Consider the following 22,590-nt stretch of genomic DNA (forward strand, 5'->3'; position numbering starts at 1 on the left):
TGGACCTGGTTCCCTTACCTCAACATCATTTGAGAGAAGAATTTTATTTTTAAAAGGCACAACTTCTCCCTCTAAAGATTTCATTGCAATTATGTTTTTAAAGTCCCCATCAAAGCCGACGCTATTAATGCCTGTTAATCAGAAAATAACAATATCTCTTTAATTAAGCTCAGCAAGTGATTAAATACAATCTAGATGATTTACTGTAGAATTCTTAAACATTTGTTTCTTGATAGAGCATTTACTTGGGAAATAGTCAAAAAAGTTAAATCAATTCTTTTTGTATACGTAATACAATATTTATGATAATTAAGTAGCTCAACATAAAAAGTCCCTCAAAAGTCAGAGATATTTTGAAATATTTTTTTCTTTTTTTGCCAAATAAATGGTGAAATATCAAAAACATTTTCCTTTTCTAAGCTATGTTATGGTAACAGAAAGTAAAGAAACAATTTCTAGAATAGGTTCTTCAGCATCAAATGACTGTACTTCTGAATAAGTACATTTTACAAATGATGACTAATGTATTATGAAAATACTAATTTAGTTTACCAGCAAAAAGTTTCTTAAGGTGAGACTGAATCACTGAAGGATTAGTGGACTGTCCCAAGATTTCTAATAAATCATCATCTCCAATGAAATAGAATCTAGGGAATGCTGAACGCTTTTCCTGTTTTAAAAAAAAAAAAAAAAATTGTTGTTTTAAGCACTGAAGTATTGCCTTTTTATAAAATTATATATTAAGATAAGCAGTTGTACCTCCAGAAATTCATTCAAGGATTTTTGACATCTCTGAAGCTGGTCAAGTAGGGTAATCAAGGCATTCCTCATTCCTGTCCGAGCATTCAGTGATGTTATTCTATTGTCACTCTTGATATCTATCATTATGGATCTTTAAAAAAAATATAATCTTAATTGTTTGTAAATCTACCACTGCATTTTGTCCAAATATATCTCGTTTAAACATCTGATTAAAACTCAAGACACAGATAAGTAATATTCAGCAGTCAATATCTGAATATAAAAATTGCAAAATTTATGTTAAATTTCTTCCAGTTAAACATTAGCTAGATCTGTCATGATTCTCCTCTTATTATACCTATCATACTGTTTCTGATCATGACTCTTCCTTTACATCAAGACCCCTCTATCCAAGAAGTCCCATTAAGTTACAATTTTGACCATTTTTTCTGCTAAGAGCCTCCATCTCTGTCATTTCAGCTCTATTTTTAAACTCAACTACCATATCTAAAGAAACTCAGTTGTATGTATCTTTGGACACCTCTAAAATCTACTCTCTGATAACACTGATCTACAATTTTTGAGAAGTCATCTGCTTCAGAGATAAAATGTGCTATTTATTATGTATTTTGATGTGCTGAATTCAAATATGACAATTAAAACAACTGATTGGCTACTGTTTCTAAGATAGTTAAGTTTTTACATTTTATGTCTATGTATATTGTGTAGATAGTAGAGTTTTAATCATAAATTGTAAACCTAGGTCTTTTCATGTGTTTATGGTTGCTTTACATGATAATATTTCACCTGTTCTGTTTATGTAACACTTTAAAAATCAGCAAAAGGCTTATATAAATAAAATGTATTATGAAACAAAAGGCAAAAAACTATTATGTACATAGTTTAGTCCTATTCAGTGTCTACTTGGCGCTTCTTGGCTTGTCTCTTGTATTCATTAAATGGAGCATCTCTTGTCACTGTCCAGCAATAGTCTGCAAGCATTGATGGGCTCCATTTGCCCTGATAGCGTTTCTCCATTGTTGCAATGTCCTGGTGAAATCGCTCGCCGTGCTCATCGCTCACTGCTCCACAGTTCGGTGGGAAAAAAAATCTAGACAAGAGTGCAAAACATGTATCCTTAGTGACATGTTGCAACCAAGGCTTTTGTATGCCTTGAGGAGGTTTTCCACCAACAACCTGTAGTTGTCTGCCTTGTTGTTTCTGAGGAAATTTATTGCCACTTACTGGAAGGCTTTCCATGCTGTCTTCTCCTTGCCACGCAGTGCATGGTCAAATGCATCATCTCGAAGAAGTTCACGAATCTGAGGACCAACAAAGACACCTTCCTTTATCTTAGCTTCACTTAACCTTGGAAATTTTCCACGGAGGTACTTGAAAGCTGCTTGTGTTTTGTCAATGGCCTTGACAAAGTTCTTCATCAGACCCAGCTTGATGTGTAAGGGTGGTAACAAAATCTTCCTTGATTCAACAAGTGGTGGATGCTGAACACATTTCCTCCCAGGCTCCAATGACTGTTGGAGTGGCCAAGCTTTCTGGATGTAGTGGGAATCTCTTGCACGACTATCCCATTCGCAGAGAAAACAGCAATACTTTGTGTATCCAGTCTGCAGACCAAGCAAGAGAGCAACAATCTTCAAATCGCCACAAAGCTGACACTGATGTTGGTCATACTTTATGCACCTCAAAAGTTGTTTCATGTTGTCATAGGTTTCCTTCATATGGACTGCATGACCAACTGGAATTGATAGCAAAACATTGCCATTATGCAGTAAAACAGCTCTAAGACTCGTCTTCGATGAATCAATGAACAGTCTCCACTCATCTGGATCGTGAACGATGTTGAGGGCTGCCATCACGCCATCGATGTTGTTGCAGGCTACAAGATCACCTTCCATGAAGAAGACTGGGACAAGATCCTTTTGACGGTCACGGAACATGGAAACCCTAACATCACCTGCCAGGAGATTCCACTGCTGTAGTCTGGAGCCCAACAGCTCTGCCTTACTCTTGGGTAGTTCCAAATCCCTGACAAGGTCATTCAGTTCACCTTGTGTTATGAGGTGTGGTTCAGAGGAGGAGGATGGGAGAAAATGTGGGTCCTGTGACACTGATGGTTCAGGACCAGAAGTTTCATCCTCTTCCTCGTCTGACTCAAGTTAGAATGATTCTGGTGCATCAGGAACCGGCAGTCCTTCTCCGTGGGGTACTGGGCGTATAGCTGATGGAATGTTTGGATAACGCACAGTCCACTTTTTCTTCTTTGACACACCTTTCCCAACTGGAGGCACCATGCAGAAGTAACAATTGCTGGTATGATCTGTTGGCTCTCTCCAAATCATTGGCACTGCAAAAGGCATAGATTTCCTTTTCCTGGTCAACCACTGGTGAAGATTTGTTGCACAAGTGTTGCAGCATATGTGTGGGGCCCACCTCTTGTCCTGATCTCCAATTTTGCAGCCAAAATAGGCTCTCTTAACCGGAGTGGTTTATACTGTGCTTTTGTGATGCAAAAGTCACTTCACCACAAACATAGCAGAAGTTATCTGCACTGTTCACACAAGTACGAGGCATCTCTGCTCACTTTGGCTAAACAGAAATGTATCCCTTTGCAAAATCAAACACTAACAAATAAGAGAGCACGACACTGTATGATTTCTAGAGCTGATATAGGGTAATTTGTTCAGCAGAGTGATGTAAACTTCGTTATGATTGCATCATCCATGACTTCTAGGAATAACATGATGCAATTCATATCATGTATGATGCAATACCAGCTTCAGATTGCATCATTCATTGTTTTGCCTAAAAACCAAGTACTGTCCAAACCCAGTCATAGATTTATTCATAGATCCAGTCAAAGATGTATTTTAGTCATTTCTGGTTTAAATTGAGATCCCTTCCCTTTATAACTCACATATCCTCCGCCATTCCCAAGTCAAGGGTCATATATACTGACCCAATAGCATATCTTGAAAACTAGAGCCAATCAACAATTTTAAGCATCATTTTTGTTCTCAGTGACCCAGAATTAGTAACGTTTCACTACATTTATTTCAGAAGCATTTTGGCTCTAGAGCAGTGTAATCCTCTCTGCATGTCTTGATCAAGTAAAGTTGTTTCATCTCAAATTCCTTCAGTGTAATTATTTTGGAAAGAGAAGTGCTTTTCTTTGGCAAGAAATATTTTTTCAAAATTCAACATCTCCTCTACTTCCTTTCTCAAATAAGACCTTCTATTTGCCTGCATTGTTCATAACCCTGGCCATCATACTTGACTCAGAACCTTCCTTCTCTTTCTACATATCCCATATCAATAAATCTTCTCATCAATCATCTCTTTTGCAACACTAATTCTTTCTATATCATTGCCTCAATGCAACCTTTGCTGAAATCCTTATGCATGCCTTCATCTCCCTGTACATCCTGTTTGTTTTGTATCAATTCATTTTGAATCTTGGCTTACAGCTGTGCGAAGGACGTTATACAAAATAAAGTTGTGTTTAATAACCCTGACCTGAAGTCTTCATCAACTCTATTAAAGCGTGCCTGCTCTTTGGGTAGAGCTCCACGACCAAAAATGGGTTCCAAATACACCCACTTCCTTTGAATCTGGTTTAAATTCTGCAGGTACTCATCCAGTTCAGCAAGTTTTTTTTCCCAGATAGACACTTTATCCTCAAAGCCTTTGTAATATGGAGAGTCCTTTAGGGACTGAAGAAGACAGCGATTATCTCCAACCTGGTTAACTATGTCTTTCCAGTCTTTAATTAGTTTGATAGTCCTGCTCTGGCTGTCTTCATAATCTGTTAATGTGAAGACTGCTCCAACACCCCAGAGCTCAAGTTCACGTAAGGCCTCTCTGATTGTGACTTCACCTTGTGCCCGACTATTCAAATCCTATTTTAAAATATAAAACACACAAAAAATTACTACTTATATAATAGAAAACATATAAATGAACAGAGGAAAACAGCTTTATTAGAAAAATACACAACTTCAGTTTCGAAAAAGGAATAAAAACATATAGAACATATGACTTGGTATAAAAAATTAATAGCATTACTTGTGAAATAATTCATACCTTAAGTGCTGCTGCTTTTTCTACAATTACATCTGACACTTTGAGTAGATCTCCAAACAACAAATTCTCTAGACTAGTGCCTCTAGGGAAACCAAGAAGACGAAAGAGGTCCAGCCAATGATCTGGAGACAGATGTTCTCCTCTAACATATTTCAGGACAGGAAGTGTCATCTAAGGGAATAATGCAAATTGGAATATACCAAGTTTTTTACAATAACTATATCTGTTCAGTCCTACTGTCATGTACTGTCAAAACATAACAAAAATACATTTTCCCACTATGTATTGAAAATAAATCTGTTTAAATTGAGATCTACTTTGTATTTTCAATACACTAATTTTAGTATTTGGTATAATTCCATTAAGGTTGTTTTATTACTAAATGTGTCTCAAACAAATTGAGAAAAAACTGTAATGATTGTCCTGTTCACTGAAAGAAGCTCAAATGTACTTTGAAATGAATTATTTGATTCTTTGAGCACAAAATATCCTTAAGGCTCACTTTAATACACAAACAGACCTCCATGTAAATATAAGAGTGAAGCATATTACCCAGTAATACCAGAAAGCATTTGCTTTGATTTCCCCTTGTATAATGAGGATCTTACTTTGTATTTGTCCACTTCTTTTTGCAACTTCACAGTCATTACAGTGTGTTCTTCCATCTTCCTAAGCTTGTCATGCCAGTTCAACAAGAATTCCTCAAACAAGTAAGTCTTACTCCTATACAAAAATTAAATTTTAAAAAGAGCACAATAACACAGTACTGCAATAACCAATAATTATGCATAAAAGTTTAAAAACAAAATCAGACCTAAAAGTAATCCAGTCTTCTTTGGCTTTTTCCTGAAAACCTTGATGAAATTCTTCATATAGTGCCCATACTTCTGCACAGCTCTCAATATCTCTCCATACAGCTGTTGCCAAAGAGAAATCAGGCTCTTCTAATTCAAAATGATGGCAGTCCTCGCTGAATAAAAAGATCATTGCATTGTTATAATATTGCATATTGACGCTATGATCCTGGACATGCTGTCATACATGCTTAACTTTACCAATGTGAGGAAGTCCATTGACTTCACTGTCCAGCAGAACATATTATGTTGCATTCCCCAAGCAGAAAAAAAAGTAGCATAAGAGACAATTATTATATGCAATAACTTTCCCTAGCATTCACAGCTTTCTTCTTTTTTTCCATTCTTTTGTATTAAGAAAAGAGTACTAATTTGTCTCCCAAAAACATAAAGGAAAAAATAAATGATCTTTAATTGTGTTTCTCTATAAGTAGTATCCTATATAGAATCACCTGCCATTTAGTGCATAAATTCAGATGCTTCAAAGCCTAACAGATTTTCAGAACTTCCACTTCTCAAGTGTCAGTTCAGAAGAGTCAAGTTATATAAAACAATGAAGTAAGTCCCTGAAGATTAAACTATACATTGAAATACAATTAAAATAAGATTTATTAAATTATCTGTTGTGTTCATATTTAGTTAACTATTTGTTCATATTTTCTGACCCACCAAAAAGCTGCTGCTGCATGATTTACTGCAGAACATCCATAAAATAATGTGCTATATACAAAGAAATACACATACATCAGTTTTTTCTTTGTGGCTTCAAGTTCATCAAACTCAATTTTCTTTTCCTTTATGGTCTGAGCACTTTTCTCAAGCATATCCTGATGACCTGTTTCGATGATATCATCACTGGGCTTTAGCTGATCCCAGCGAGCTTTAAACTTTTCTAGTTCTTGAAGATACACATTAACACGTGACATCACATTTCCTTTCATCACTTCAATCTACAAACGAGTTTAAAAAAATAAAATGTATTCCTTCAGTAATTCATATCTACAAAGTTATAGCTAATCAAGATAAAAAAAAACAACAAGCTTTCCACTTGTTTTCAAAATGGAGTACTATTTTTTTACTCTTCCCCTTAAAATATTTCAAATTTTAAGAGAATCTGGTATGGATATGCATTTCCTGATCTTATATAATTTTATATCCACTGTAGTTACATATAATATTTACATCTGCTCCTCACTGGTTTGTCAGCTACCTTGGTCTGATAAACAGTTTTTCCTTATACCCACATCTTTTATTACAGGTCTTAATGGTAATAAATAGACAATGACTATCATTTTTAAAACCATCTACAGGTTCAAAATATGGGTGATGATCATGGAATCAGCAGCACACAGGAAAAGTACTGTGGCTGCATTGGCTCCATTGAGCCCCAGCAATTCACCTGCATGTTGTCCATTGCAGGATTGTGGACATAATATTTAGCATGCATTTTCAGAAAAATTAAAAATATTATGCAATAATTTTAATAACATTTGTAGTAACATTGTAAAGTTGACAAATGTTCATTTTTAAACTACTATATTCTTTTCATTTCAGTTAATAAAAAGAAATACATGAGGTGAAACCTAGTCGTGATTCTAGAGTGAGCTCCTGCACCTGCACAGTACCCTAGCTGACTTCACTGGTACTTTGTAGGGGCTCAGAGATCATTTCAAGATCGGGTCCTACAGCAGTATCAGCTGATGCTAGTAATCTTTCCAATAGTTTAGATGTTCTTTCTATAAAGGCTCTCATTCACACCATTAACCTTGGTGCCAATACTAAACTGCTACATCTTGGGGGGGGGGGGGGGGGAGTTAATCCAGGAGAAAAAAATGCGTCTTCTGACTAATTCAAAATGAGATCAGTGAATTTGAGTGAATTACTAAATCTTGATTCTCACCTGTTCTTTAATCATAAGCTGATGACTTTCCATCATTAATTCAAATTTATCCCACATAGCTCTCAGGTTGCTGATTGTGTCTAAACCCCCACCAGCCACGGTCCGCAAAAGCTTGTTTTTATCTTCAGCTTCTTGAAACTGGAGAAAAATCTAAAGTTGAAAAGACATTTTATACATGTATGAAAGAATTTCAATAAAATGTGGCATTTTTATGCAAACATTTAAATAAAGACACAATGGTCATTAATCAAGAATATTTATATATTTTCATATTTATATTTAATTATTTGAATATTTATCAAAGTAAAACTATACAAAGGTAAACATGGGAGACCATACAGAGCAATTATAGGGGCTCTTGATCCTGAAATGTGTGAAATACAAGTCAGAGCTTACACCAAATCAGTCAATTGGACTACTCACAGGTACAGGCATCCACTCACGTGGATCAAAGCTTTAAAAAAAATAATATATGTATGAAAACAGCAAGCAGGAGGAGAGAAGTTGAGAACAAATGGAAAATCTATTGATATATTAGACGAAGAATGCATTTAGAGTCTGAAAATAAGGGAAAAAATTATGTCACCTGATTGTTTCAGAGATTATTTTTTCATACACTAAAAAAGCCCAATCAGTTAAAAATCACTACAAAAATTATGAGTAAGTAACACTACAAAAGTCAGAAAAATTGAAGTAAAAGAAGACATTAAAGAATATGTCCCAAAATGCCCTGTTTTGTGTGCATTCTTTTCACAATGAAGTGAAGACAACATGTACTGAGACTGAGGCACAGTATTGCTCTGTGGATTATGGAGGCTTAATCCCCTCCAATACCCACCACCTCCACAAAACAATTTGTACAGAATTTATGCATTCATTTGAAAAAATATATATGTACATATACACACACACACATTTCTAGTTGTTACAACAAAGTTAAACCAATACAGTGTTATCTTACTGAGTATGCAGACAAAGTGACTGAAATAATAGCTGTAAGAGAAGGGTGAAGTGCCCATTCATTGCAATTAAGTGTTTGGTATTGAAGACTAATAATGACAATTCAGTGTAAATATTTGTAATTAATTCACTGACAATCACTTCAGCAGAAACAAATTTATCCAGAGTTCTTAGATGCAGTAGCAAATGTAAATGGGAGGTGATCCTCCCATCATTTTTTTTAAAAAACGTTCTTTTTTGAGTAGCAATGCCTTGCAATATAGTTCACTTGCTTTCTCTCTGACTCTCAGCAACTTGGTACCTTCCTGGTGAGTTCATTCCCTGCATAAGTGTGGTCTGCAGAAGAAAACTCAGCTGCCACTAGGCTTTCCATTGGTACCTGGCCTAAATATGCATCATATTAAAGAAGCAGGGATTTTTAAAGATGAAGCTAAAATTTAATCAAAGGATTTTAAGATCTTCCCCTCCCACATTTTAATAGAAGCCAATTGTTATCATCATAGTCTAAAGGTCTGGGAAACCACTCTGGTTTTGAATTTGCTGTGTTAGTAAGGTTTGGTGTTATGAACCAGTATAACAAATAGTACAATAAATGGCAGAAAACACAAGGAAGAAGCAAGAAAAACATTAAAAGCAACAACAACAAAATGTTGTAACAAACTCTACTAATAATACTTTGAAAAGTATTTTGCTCAGGCATACTAAAACATGACTAAACTTTTCGACTAGATATTTTCCTGACTATGATCAAATAAAATCCTACCTCTGCTTTTTTTTCTTGTAAATTTCCATACTTTAAGTTATCTTCTCCAATTTCATCTACAGTCTGGGGCCTAACTATTAATGCTTCCATGGCATCAGTAAGAAACGATGAAATATCATGTAGATGAGCTATGTAAAGAATATTGGAAAACAAATTTATTACAAATAAAAATATCGATGATATCAGGCTTAAAATCAGATAAATATGTGTGCAAGACAGTCACTTGGACTACATGAAAGATGGTCCAGTTGTTACAGGATTAACCTGGGACCGTGGAGACCCAGGCTTAATTCCCTATTCCACTTACTCTGTACTCCAGTTTTCCAACCATAAAATGGGGACAATAGCACTTCCCTACCTCACAGAGCTGTTGTGAGGATACTTATGCCCAAATAAATGTGTTAGTCTCTAAGGTGCCACAAGGACTCCTCATTGTTTTTTCAGATATTAAATCAATAAAAGTCATGTAAACACCATAAATAGATGAATAACAGGGCAATAAGGGGGAATAAGAATTACCTCTGCACAGGTACCTAGACTATGGGTCCAGTCACATACTCCTTGCTCTCCCAGAGCAGGTGAGAAGGAAGGAGTGGGAGATGCGTAGAGACTTGGCTCTGCCTCCAAAACACAGCAGCCAACATGGCTAAGCTGTCATGTAATTTGCTGCCAGTAGAGGCGTACTGCTGAGGTAGTGTAGTTTATGTAGCACCCTTTACTTATAGCTGTGTCTAAAGGATACAATTTTGCCCACAGTGAGGTGCTACTCAATATGAGTCAGGGTGGAATAATTGGAAACTAAGTCTATTATTGTTTTAAAAAAATAAACTGTCCAAGCAGGGCTAATAGGCTATGCCAGTCTGTGTCACTGCAAACTACAAAGACTGCAGCCTGTCGCTGTGGACAACCTAACCGCTCGATGATACTCTGGCAATCGAAATACATACTTCATAATATCGGTATTGCAGAGTTTATAAATCCCAACAGACTTATGGGCTAGATCAGTGTTTCTCAAATGCGGCCACTGCAGCCACATGCAGCCACCAGAGGCTTTTCTTTCAGCCACAGCCTCTGGCGGTGACTGGGGGGCAAAGCAGTGGCCCCTCCCACCGAGGCCCCCTCTGGAGACACAAACACTGGAGAAGCAGGCAGCCCAATGAATTCCCCACCTTTCCAGAGGTGCTGGGGTCATGCTTTAGCCCTGGGGCTTTGAGCTCCATCCCCCAGGCACGGGGCTTCAGGCTTCCGTCCCCTAGGTGCAACTCCCTGCCCCCATTTCCCCAGGCCCATGTTGTCTACCTCCCCATCCAGGACTTAATTTGTCCCTGGCCTTCCAGGGCTGAGTAAACCTGCTGTAATTTGGGGTATTTGTACTTGTTAATATTACTTTTCACAGCAGACTTAGTAGCTAGCTGGGAGGCTGTGAAAAGTGATGTTAACATACAAGTATCACTTTTCACAGAAGGAGACTTCTACTAGCTAGCAAGTCTTTTTTAAAAAGCAACCAAAAAAGCAAAAGAAACAACAAAAAAGACAAGAGCGTGCAAAGCACCTTATTTGTGTTTCTATTCTGTTCAGGTGCAGTAAAGAATAGAGACAATTGTACATTTTTATTATTGAGTCTGCAAATAAAAACAAAAAAATCCTACATAAATAAATTACAATGATTTGGACACATGTATGTGCATATTTATTTGTTTTTCCTAAAGTTAATTAGGTATATAAATATAAATATAAAATTGTCAGAGTGGCCACCAAGTTGGTGTTGAATTTGGTTGGTGACCGCACCCTGAGGCCACCAAAAAATTTGTTATGAGAACCCCTGGGCTAGATTGTGCCTTAAGGCACAGTACTCCGCATTTGGTGATGTGTAAGCAGCACTGTCTGTAAGAGCAACATCATTAGACACTGTGCCTCAAAGACATCCCTTCGAGATACAGTTCCCTCTCCCATCCCTCTTGCTCCACGGTGGGCAGTAATTTGCTGCTGGCATATACCATTCCCCTGTACCATTGTAAGGATGGAGCAGGAGTTCTGTCCATTCCCTATCCTCAACTACTCTCAAACTTTCAAGAAATCTTTTCTAGAAGAGGAATACACAAGAAATTTAATATAGATGTGATTATTTCTAGCATAGTTTTGGCCAAATTAAGTTTACAGCATCTTATCCAAAACTCAAAGAAGACATGGAAAAGACAAACATTGACTTGAATGGTTTTGTATCAGGCTCTTAATGGAAAACTAAAAACATACTACTTTTGCTCCAAAATAACTTTGGCACTTCAGTATTCCCAAGGATAAAAGATTTTTTTTTTAAATAAAAAGATTACTATATGTAACAAACAACAAAAGCAAAAGCAAAAAAAACCAAAACAAAAAGCCCACCAACCAGGCACCACTGTATCTCAAAATTATTTACCTTGTATGGACTTTCTCAAAGATAGAACAAGAACATCATAAAGCTTCTGAATAAGATCATCAATCACAGTCTTCACAGGATTGCAATTAACAATTAAACAATCTATCTTGATGGTGCTTCAAGATTCAATATGAAAGATTCCAAAATATAGAAGAAAAAGAGAAAAGTGTAGCGGCAATATGCTAATTATGATACATACTACATAATAAACTTTAAAAACTGTCAGTTCAATACTTTATAAATTATCTTTAATATTTTCAGTTTAATATTTTACTCAGAAAATTGTTCATATAGAAGTGCACAAATAAATGTGGCTTAATGTGTGTATATTGTGACAAAGTTCCTCCTCTATCTTGGTGGGTCCTGCGCTTATTGGCAGATTTTCTTGCTTCAGAGATTCACCATGTGGGTTGGGGAACAGCCCAGAGACCTTCCCCTCTGGAAGAACCCACAGTCCAGGTAAATTGGGGAGCTTGGGGGGAACCCGGGCCCACCCTCTACTCCGGGTTCCAGCCCAGGGCCCTGTGGACTGCAGCTGTCTATAGTGCCTCCTGTAACAGCTGCATGACAGCTACAACTCCCTGGGCTATTTCCCCATGGCCTCCTCCAAACACCGTCCTTATTCTCACCACAGGATCTTCCTCCTGGTGTCTGATAACGCTTGTGCTCCTCAGTCCTCCAGCAGCACACCCTCTCACTCGCTGCTCCTTGCGCCTCTTGCTCCCAGCTCCTCACACTCACACCACAAACTGAAGTCAGCTCCTTTTAAAACCCAGGTGCCCTGATTAGCCTGCCTTAATTGATTCTAGCAGCTTCTTCTTAATTGGCTCCAGGTGTCCTAATTAGCCTGCCTGCCTTAACTGGTTCTAGCAGGTTCCTGATTACTCTAGTGCAGCCCCTGCTCTGGTCACTCAGGGAACAGAAAACTACTCATCCAGTGACCAGTATATTTGCCCTCTACCAGACTCTGGTCTGGGTCTGTCACAATATGTAATTATGTTCAAATACTACAATCACTGTATATACAGTTTTACTGGAAGCACTAAGACCCTGACCCTGCATGTACTTAACTTTACACATGAATACTGTCACTAAAGTCAAAGGATCAACTACACATGAGTAAAGTAAAGTACATACTTAAGTACTGGCAGGTTTGGAGCTTTAGATCTTGATCCTGCAACAGTATCTGCAACCCAGACTTCTGCACTCTGGCAGTGCACTGACATCCATGTGGATGGGAATTCACAGGTACAAGGGTCCACACTGGCATATCGCAATGTGGGATCAAGGCCTCAGGGCCCAATCCTACAAATATTTAGGCATGAATTACTCATGAGCATAAGTGTTTGCAACATCAGGCCCTAAAGGTCCCAAGTACTTATTAACTGGAACAGTACTTAGTCAATTCAACTGTTAAGAGCTGCAAGCACTATGCCTAGTGTATGTGTTTGATCAGGCCTTAATCCAGGGGTCGGCAACCTTTCAGAAGTGGTGTGCCGAGTCTTCATTTATTCACTCTAATTTAAGGTTTCGCGTGCCAGTCATACATTTTAACGTTTTTAGAAGGTCTCTTTCTATAAGTCTAGAATATATAACTAAACTATTGTTGTATGTAAAGTAAATAAGGTTTTTAAAATGTTTAAGAAGCTTAATTTAAAAATTAAATTAAAATGCAGAGCCCCCCAGACCGGTGGCCAGGACCCAGGCAGTGTGAGTGCCACTGAAAATGAGCTCACGTGCCGCCTTTGGCACATGTGCCATAGGTTGCCTACCCCTGCCTTAATCTATAAGGGCCTGACTCAATTCCCATGAAGTCAATGGGAGTCTTGCAATTGATTTCAATGGGAGTTGGTTTGGACTCAAAGTCATAAAGTTCTGTAACACTAATCTGAAGAATGAGGAGTTAAAAAAAGTATAAAGGTACACAGATGTTAAAAAGCACTGCTGAAATTCTGCCTGATTTTTTTCATATAGAATGTGTATTTCTGTTACGCTATTTACAGTACAGTGATTGGCCAGTGAAAGCATCCATTGTTCACACACAAAAATGTTTAGGTAAACTGTACCTTGGAAGGCATTCCACTTCTTTCCCTTTCCCTTTTAATGCTTTAAAGTTTTTTTCCCAATCTTGTTCACTGGAAAGATGTTTTTCCACCAGAGTTTCCATATCTACTTGCCCAATTATAATCCATTCCTTTTCAATATTGTATTTGATTATGAAAAAAATAAGTAAAATGTTAAGATTATGAAGCATTACTTGACGTTAATATTAATAAAAAGAGTAATCTATTTTTATGTTCTTAATCTATCACCCTTTCAACTCAATCATTTTAACGATAACTGGAGGTTCTCTTCATCACACAAAGATACTTTACATTAGTCAGTGCTCAAATCAGAAGGCATAGACTGGTATAACATGGTCACACTTTTTAATGATACGTAAAACAAACCTTGAACAAGGGGTGACGGTCTCTTACAATATTAAGGTTTCAACGGGAACTACAAATATGCTTCAAGGTAGGCATGTGCTTAAGGGTTTTGTTGACTAGGCATGGACTTACTCATATGCTTAAAATTAAGCATATGTTAAGTGCTTTGCTAAATCAGGACCAGAATGTTCAGAGACCAGGGGTGCTGGAACAATTTTTATAGTGGGAGTGCTGAGAGCCATTGACCAACATTGTGAACCCTGTATATAATGGAAACTACTTCAAGCCAGGGGGTGCAGTTCCAGCACCTACAACAGAGACTAACAAAAATCAATGCTCCTCTTCTTCTAAAACGATTCATCCCTAAAAATAATTGTAATTAGGTCTAAAACAAAAAGTCTGACTCAATCAAAATACCGTACAAACCTTAAATTGGTTTGAAACTTCTGCCAGTCTTCTGAACAAATCCTCTGCTTTATTGAAAGTAGTCAGAAATCCACGTGCATTTCTTTCAGTCATAATAGTGAAGATGGACTCTTCTTCTGTTTCACTCACTCCTCTAAACTGATTTGGAATGGAGATGAATCTCTTCATTTCTCTGTAGTATCTAGCTCGTACTTCTTCAAAAGGGGGTTTGAATTGTAATCTTCCTTGTCTAGAAAGTGAAACAAACCATATAAAAATTAATATTTTAGACAATTTCCAGCTACAATATTTTAACAGTAGGAAAAAATATCTTACTTATAAGTTAAATCAATATTTATTTCCGGTAGATTCTCATTGAGTGCCTCCAAACCCATTTGATATTGATGCTCCAGAGCTTTATAGAGTTGATGATTCCAGTGTTGTCTCCATGCTTTCATATCACGAGGAAGGAAACCCTAAAATGTAATAACATTTATTTCATTTACATATCTTTCCTCAGTGCATGATGAGACTGTGGAACTAGTGCCACAAGATGTCACTGAGCCCAGGAACTTAGTAAGATTCAAAGAGGGACTAGATGTTTATATGGATAATAAGAAAAAGTTATAACACTTAGTGCAAACAAAGAGTTGTTAGGGATAAAAATATCTCATGCTTCAGGGCTTAAGACAAACTCTATTACATGTTAGGATGAGGTCTTTATGGAAGCAGATTGTCCCACATCTGTCTACTGTGGAGTGCCTGCACCTTCCTCTGAAGCATCTGGTACTGACCACAGTTGGAGACAGGATACTGGACTAGATGAGCCAGGGGTCTGATCTGGTATGAAAATACCTATGTTCCTATGATTTAGAAGCCTATCTTTAGGTACCTGTTTTTGAAAATCCTGTGTGATTTGAAGAATTAGTATTACTTAATAAATACATTTTAGATCTTGTCTCTCAAAGCAAGGACATTAGTCACTGAAGACAGTCTCTACAGGATGAAAGCACATTAGCAGGAGTGATTAAAGAGAATTTTACTGGAATCTGTTGTATTGCACTGTGAGGAAGTCTACAGCTATAACATGTAGTTCAAAATCAGTAAAAAGTTACTTTGTAAACCAATTACACTACTGCAGCAAATTTTCAAAGGACAAAAGGAATGATAAATTTCTTAACTGATGATTCTTTTTCTGTTAGCAGTTTCTCTCCTCATTCATCACAAATGGATTATTCCTCTCACCTGTGGAATTCAGACAGTCTAATGTTGTTGCTGGAGTCTCCAGGTCTGAGCCCAGCTCTTGAACTAAGGCCCCCAGAAGAGTTCTTCCAAAGCTCTAGAAACACTCCATCAATTAAGAAACCAATTTAAAATGGTATAAGGTAACCTTAAGGAGGCAATTGTGTTTAAGTCCCTCCTTAGAGAAAAATGTTCACATGTTACAAATTGCATTCTGGTCATTTACCAGACTACCAGGGTGGGGTGAATGAGGAGAGTTGTTAACCGGAAGAACATTATCAGATAAGTATCAGGGGGTAGCCGTGTTAGTCTGTATCTACAAAAACAACAAAGAGTCTGGTGGCACCTTAAAGACTAACAGATTTATTTGGGCATAAGCTTTCGTGAGTATAAACCTCACTTCTTCGGATGCATAGAGTGAAAGCTTTCACTCTATGCATCCGAAGAAGTGAGGTTTATACTCACGAAAGCTTATGCCCAAATAAATCTGTTAGTCTTTAAGGTGCCACCAGACTCTTTGTTATTATCAGATAAGAAATTTCTCATTCTGCTGCATAGCTACTCTCCTCATACATAATAAATGAGAAGTAGTGAACAGTAATTCACAGAAGTGGAAGGAGAGAACAAAGCAGAATTGTAATTATTATTACAGCATAATAATAAGCAGAAATGGAAGTTCCCCCCACATGATACAAAAGCTTTGTAATTTAAGGAATTATTTGCAGCACCTTTCTACTAAAGGATGGTTTTGCAGAGGAAAGGAAACCCACTTGGCAAATCTTCCTTGGATGAGGCTCAGACTATTTCTTCTCACAATGTAATTAAGTACCTTGTAAAGGGAATCCCTATTCTCTCCATGAATGGCTTCCCAAATGCACAGCATGTCAACTGGTACAGGATTTTAACATCTTGCTTCCATAGAGGCCCTAAGACCCTGCCATTTTGGATGGAATAAGATGAACAGGGGAAATTGATGTGCATACTCTGTATGCTTTAGAGCTCTAGCAATTCCCATTTATGCCACAACCTTTCCAAGAGAGTGCCAACGTTTGGAACAAATGATAGGAAAACTATTTCCCAGGGACGGTGGAAAGAAGAATTTACCTTGGGCAGAAAGGTTTCTGGAGCGGTGAGACATTTTCTCATGACAACAGCAGTTTGGCTCTTATATAGATAATTGAACTAATTTCAAAACCTGTCTTTTGGAGGTAATGGCAACTAAAAAGGCTGCCAAAGGGTCTAATCTATCAATCTGATTAATTTTGACATGTGATACTCAGTTGGGGAGTCTGATATGCCTGTCTCACCATTATCCTGTTATGATGTTTGGTTTTAGGACCCCCATCAAATATCCTGGAGGAACTCTAGTGCAGCTGAGGTCACCAGAACTTTCTGATTATTTTAATTATTTACTAGTATTATGGTAACATCTAGATGCCAGAATCCCACTGCGCACAACCATTTAAGGGTATAATCCCATAACTGCTGATGTCAATAGAAAAACTCCCATTGACTTAAATGGTATCTCAAAAGAGCATTCCTTGCTTTGGCTTATGTAATAGCAGTGTCACTAACTCTTATTGTTAAAATATAGTACTGTGTAATTAGTACTTGGCAGGTAAGGAAGGAAAAAAAAAAACTCATCATTATTTAAAACAGTGGTCACCAACCGGTCGATTGTGATCGACTAGTCGATCCTGAAGGATCTCCCAGTCCATCATGATATCTGGCTGCGCAGTGGGGCTGCCACTAAGACAGGCTCCTGGCCTGCCTCGGCCCCATGCCACTCCCAGAAGCAGTCAGCACGGCCCCGCCGGGGGGAGGGGAGGAGAGGCAGGGGTCTCCCTCCGCACCTCAGTACACTGCTCCTACCTCTAAGCACCGCCCCCACAGCTCCCATTGGCCGGGAATGGGAAGTAGTGGCGAATGGGAGCTGTGGGGATGGTGCTTGAGAGAGGGGCAGCGCACAGATCCATGTACTGCCTGCCCACTCCCAGGGGCCGCAGGGGCGCGCTGGCACTTTCCAGGAGTGGTGTGGGGCCAAGGTAGGCAGGAGCCTGCCTTAGTGGCAGCCACGCTGCACCACTGACTGGGAGCCGCTGGAGTAAGTGCTGCCCGGCAAGAGGCCACCCCCAACCCCCAGCCCTGAACCCTCTCCCAGAGCCAGCATCCCGAACCCCCTCCTGCACCCTGAATCCCGTCCTGCACCCCAGCCCTGAGCCCTTCCCAGAGCCAGCACCCCATATGCCTTCCTGTACCCCAAGCCCAGCCCTGAGCCCCCTCCCAGAGCCAGAACCCCAAATCAATTCTGTGACCCCTCCTGGAGCCAGCACCCCATGCCCCCTTCTGCACCCCAAGCCCCAGCCCTGACCCCCTCCCAGAACCAGCACCCATACCCCCTCATGCACCCAACCCCCTGCCCCAGCCCTGATCCCACTCCCAGAGCCAGCACCCTGTACCCCCTCCTGCACCCCAACACTGCCCCACTCCGGAGCCCCCTCCTGCACCCAAACTCCCTCCCAGAGCTTGTACCCCTCACCCCCTCCTGCACCCCAACCCCCTGCCCAGGCTCAGCCCAGAGCCCCCTACCATACTACAAACCCCTCGGCCCCAACCCAGAGCCCGCACCCCATCCGAAACCCCAAACCCTTACCCTAGCCCAGTGAAAGTGAGTGAGGGTGGGGGAGAGCGAGTGACAGAGAAAGGGGGGGATGGAGTGAGTGGGGCGGGGCTTTGGGGAAGGGGGAGGGCCTCAGGGAAGGGGCGGAGTAGATCCTGGGTTGTCCTTAAATTCAAAAAATGATCTTGGGTGTAAAAAGGTTGGAGACCACTGATTTAAAAAGTAAATGCACGTCTAAATTTAAAGTCTACACATATATCCTATGCTGCCTTGGGATCAGAGATTTTTGGAACCTTTGCATTTTTATTATTAATTCTTCGTTACTGAAAATTCCATTTAAAATTACTTCATAGCCTACAATACAATAATGAAACCATGCCTGTGACTCAAGGCTGGCGAAACCAGTTCTAAGTTCCTGTAGTCCATCCTTCCAACGCTGCTGCTGCCGCAGTAGATCAATGTTCATGAGAACTACAACCTGTAAAAAAAAGAAGTTTAAATGTGCTAAATATTGTACTATTTATTTGTCATCAGTGAAAATGGAAGAAAGCACGGTCCAGAAAATGTTATTTCAGTTTTATTATTAAAACATACCTTTTCAATGAAGTTAGTATGCCACTTCCTTAGTTTTCTGTTTTCAGTGGAAAGCCGTTCAGCAGCAGCTTGTAGTTTTTGAATATAAGCTTCTAATTCTTTAGGGTTATCCCATGTTATTTGTGTCTTTCCCCCAGAGCCAGCTTTCGAATGCTGGAGGAAAAAAGAAAAAAGAAAATATATTAAGGTTTAATGACAAATATAGAGCTAAATCATCAGTTTGCAATCTAGCCCATAGTAAGGGACAGCTTCAGAAGGAGATTGTGACTTTGAGTCAATCTCTCTCACTGTCTCCCTACAGCTCCAGGAAGGAGTATATTGTCGCAGCATATGCTCTGTAACACACCACTGTAACTAAACTAGTGAGTGGCTTAAGGGGGGAGGAATCAAGGCTCTGCCCACTCCCCAGCAGCCTGACAGAGATGGAGGACCTAGCCAATATGCCCAGCCTGGAATGCCACAGAGATGCCACACATCCCCTCTGCTCCCTTGCATCTTTGCTCAGAGTAAACCATGAACTGATCCACAACTACTTACTTCTCCAAATTTACACGTTCTCCATGAAAATAGTAACTGTCCAAAAGTACATTGTAAAAAATTATATTTTCAGACAATCTGACTTGCAGTTTTCGTGGATGATGTAGGCATTTTTGTAGTTTTCCTTGTTTTTTGGAACATGTCTTGCTAAGGTTATATTTTAAAAATTATAGAAGAAGGGCCACGTTTGCATGAGATTTTGAATACATTCCTGACTTAAGAGATGCAGCACACGATCTGCAGCCCAGGGAAGGGGGGCCATAATGGCTTTAAGCCACCTTTGTGCCCTCCAATCCTGGGCCATTTTGGGGGCTGGAGAGACCTCCAGTGCAACCTATAGCTAGTCCTGGAAGACTAAGGTCTGGTCTATACTACCCGCCTGAATCGGCGGGTAGAAATCGACCTCTCGGGGATCGATTTATCGCGTCCCGTCGGGACGCGACAATCGATCCCCGAATCGGCGCTCTAACTCCACCAGCGCAGGTGGTAGTAAGCGCCGCCGACAAAAAGCGGCAGAAGTTGATTTTGCCGCCGTCCTCACAACGGGATAAGTCGGCTGCAATACGTCGAATTCAGCTACGCTATTCACATAGCTGAATTTGCGTATCTTAAATCGACTCCCTGCTGTAGTGTAGATGTACCCTAAGTTACAGCAGCCTCCCCAGACTGCCTTATGAGCCACAGTGGCCTCCAATCTCCGCAATACTTCATGCTGTAACCCCACCCCTGACATGTCCCTCCCGTCCCCAGCTTTGCCAGGGCTTGTGAGGGGTTCTCTGGAGGCAGCACTCCAGCTGCCTTCAACAGTGCTTGCACTGGGGAACCTTCCTTAATTAGATATGGGGCTCTTAGAGCCTCTTTGCAGCTCTCAGGCCCTTTTCACAGCATAAAGGGGACCAAGCAAAACAGAGGATCATACCAGACTATTCCTAGGAAACAGTGAAACTCATGACGTACAAAATGCATGTCAATGAATAAAGTAAATGCACAGCAAAAATAGAGGAAAAAATTCTTCAGCCTTTCCCTTATAGTAATCTCAAGAGTTATCTGTACCAGTGCTATGTTAAATAAATTCAGAGAGTAGGGTAAAGTTTTAAAGTGATAATGTCCCTTTAAAGTAGGGAATGGGAAGGAAGAAAAGGAAAAAAAAATACATGAATGTCACTAATTTGGACACTTTCTAAAAATCTCTCTATATTTCAAACTCCTTAAAATAAGGTTCTAGTACGTCCTTTAAAAAAATGGTGAGCTTCTTCTTAAACAACTGTAAACCAACACCTTGTTCACAAAACAAAAATATTTAAGTCTTTGACCATTAACCCACAGTAACAATAGTATCCATACGTGAAAAAAGAAATGCACATAGAGAATTTTTAATTTTTCATCTAAAATTATAAGCTGTTTATTTTCAAACAGTCCAAAATAGTCTCAGAAATAATAAACCTAAAGATGGAGAGAATTCCAAAAGCCACATTTTTTGATGATCTACGTTTTTAGAGACATAAGAGCTAAACTATTCCTTTTAATTAATTTCATTTAAAGAATAAATAACACATATATGTATCATATGTACTAAATAGACAAAAACTGTTAAAGAAGAAAGGGGTTGCATTCTGCAATACTCCACAGAAGGTAGAGGCTCACGTATCTCTCTATTCTCAAAAACAGCAAAAGGTTGAAAGGACATGCACTGTTGAGATGAGTTCCTGTCTGCATCCTATAAAACTTGCCCATACCGGTATTGCCCTGGCCTCTTCTTTTGTCATTCAGTGTTGCACGCATTCTAAAACAATATGCATTTCCTCACCTTTTGGGGGCGAAGCCAGACTTTGAGGCACCTGCTCCCCTACTTGGTGTAAACTTTGCTTGTGCCAATCAGAAACGAACACAAGCAGGTTTTGGGCCCCGTCCCCTATGACACTTCTATGATGTCATAGTTGGTACTTTATGGGCCTGCCTGCCATGTGCAGGCAGGGAGAGGAGAAAGAAAAACGAATCCTGTGTATCCTGTGTACACCTGTAACCGAGCCTGATCACCTCGAAGCCTCTCTCTCAGCTCACGTGTTTCAAACAGAGTTTCTACGTTTGCTGGTCGTTATAAGTTGGTTTGTATTTGTTATTATTATTGTTATTACTAAATGCTGCATCTTTGTTTATAAATATTGTTAGTAGATATTTTAGTCATTGTGTGTTTTAAGTTTCATTAACTCTATTAGCTAATCAAACGCTGCTCCCTTACCCCTTGTAATTATCCCCAATAAAACTTTAAATTGATTAATTTTAGTTGTGTGTGTGTGTGTGTGTGTGTGTGTGTGTGTGTGTGTGTGTGTGTGTGTGTGTCTGCAGTTTGCATCGTGACCCATACTCTCCTTGCATCCCTTACCAATATAGTCTATTGCCACGTGCAGCCTGGTAAATAACAGGCCTGCATTTTCTTTCGCCCCTGCGTGCCCGTGGCAATCCACATGGCGTCACGAACAGGATGCAAGGGAGTTGGGCCATGACCGTGGCACCCTGCAGACTGCGCAGATGATGAAACTGAACAGTTCCAACATTTGCAGTTTTACTAGCCAAAATTTGACTGATCCAAAAATAGAATGGATCTGTTCCCTTGGCTCAGGTAAAACTCTAAAAGGCTATACTGTACCATTGACCCTGGCAGATACGGGATGCCTCCTTCAGTGCCACCCGAGCTTTAGGTGATAGCCAGCCGATTGTTCCCTACAGCCTCAGTGCACGGAGACTGTGGAGAACCTCGGTGCTGCAGATCCCTCTCAGCTTTGGAGAGAGTGTAGCCGCATTGTTAGAAAAACTGGAGGTACCATTTCCAAATTGATTCCCCCACCTCGGGTAATACCTGCTGATCCGGCACACAGATTATTATGCCAGATGATAAAAGAATTAGATTTAATTAAGAAAACCAAAAAATTGCGACCCGATGAATATAAATCTGAGGATGTTTCCACCGTCCTGTTTAGCATGATATGTAAGGCCCTCGATCTGTGCTCTGTCCTCCACGGGGGCA

At 39.5% G+C, this 22,590-nt stretch overlaps 1 protein-coding gene across 1 annotated transcript in view; it reads right to left on the minus strand.

Moving 5' to 3' along the window:
* The window catches only part of DYNC2H1 (dynein cytoplasmic 2 heavy chain 1), a 392,465-nt gene that overhangs the window by 339,022 nt on the left and 30,853 nt on the right, over positions 1 to 22,590 (minus strand). Inside the window, exons 14-29 of the mRNA XM_054015569.1 lie at positions 19,029 to 19,181; positions 18,814 to 18,912; positions 14,909 to 15,048; positions 14,594 to 14,822; positions 13,805 to 13,932; positions 11,739 to 11,854; positions 9,320 to 9,447; positions 7,597 to 7,746; positions 6,441 to 6,646; positions 5,657 to 5,812; positions 5,451 to 5,565; positions 4,843 to 5,013; positions 4,276 to 4,658; positions 760 to 892; positions 553 to 670; positions 19 to 131 (exon numbers count right to left, since the gene is read on the minus strand). Of these exons, the coding sequence (XP_053871544.1) occupies positions 19 to 131; positions 553 to 670; positions 760 to 892; positions 4,276 to 4,658; positions 4,843 to 5,013; positions 5,451 to 5,565; positions 5,657 to 5,812; positions 6,441 to 6,646; positions 7,597 to 7,746; positions 9,320 to 9,447; positions 11,739 to 11,854; positions 13,805 to 13,932; positions 14,594 to 14,822; positions 14,909 to 15,048; positions 18,814 to 18,912; positions 19,029 to 19,181 (2,538 nt within the window). The remainder of the gene's footprint in view (positions 1 to 18; positions 132 to 552; positions 671 to 759; positions 893 to 4,275; positions 4,659 to 4,842; positions 5,014 to 5,450; positions 5,566 to 5,656; positions 5,813 to 6,440; positions 6,647 to 7,596; positions 7,747 to 9,319; positions 9,448 to 11,738; positions 11,855 to 13,804; positions 13,933 to 14,593; positions 14,823 to 14,908; positions 15,049 to 18,813; positions 18,913 to 19,028; positions 19,182 to 22,590) is intronic.

Source organism: Malaclemys terrapin, chromosome 1 (genome assembly GCF_027887155.1).
Source record: "Malaclemys terrapin pileata isolate rMalTer1 chromosome 1, rMalTer1.hap1, whole genome shotgun sequence".
Lineage (NCBI taxonomy): Eukaryota > Metazoa > Chordata > Testudines > Emydidae > Malaclemys > Malaclemys terrapin.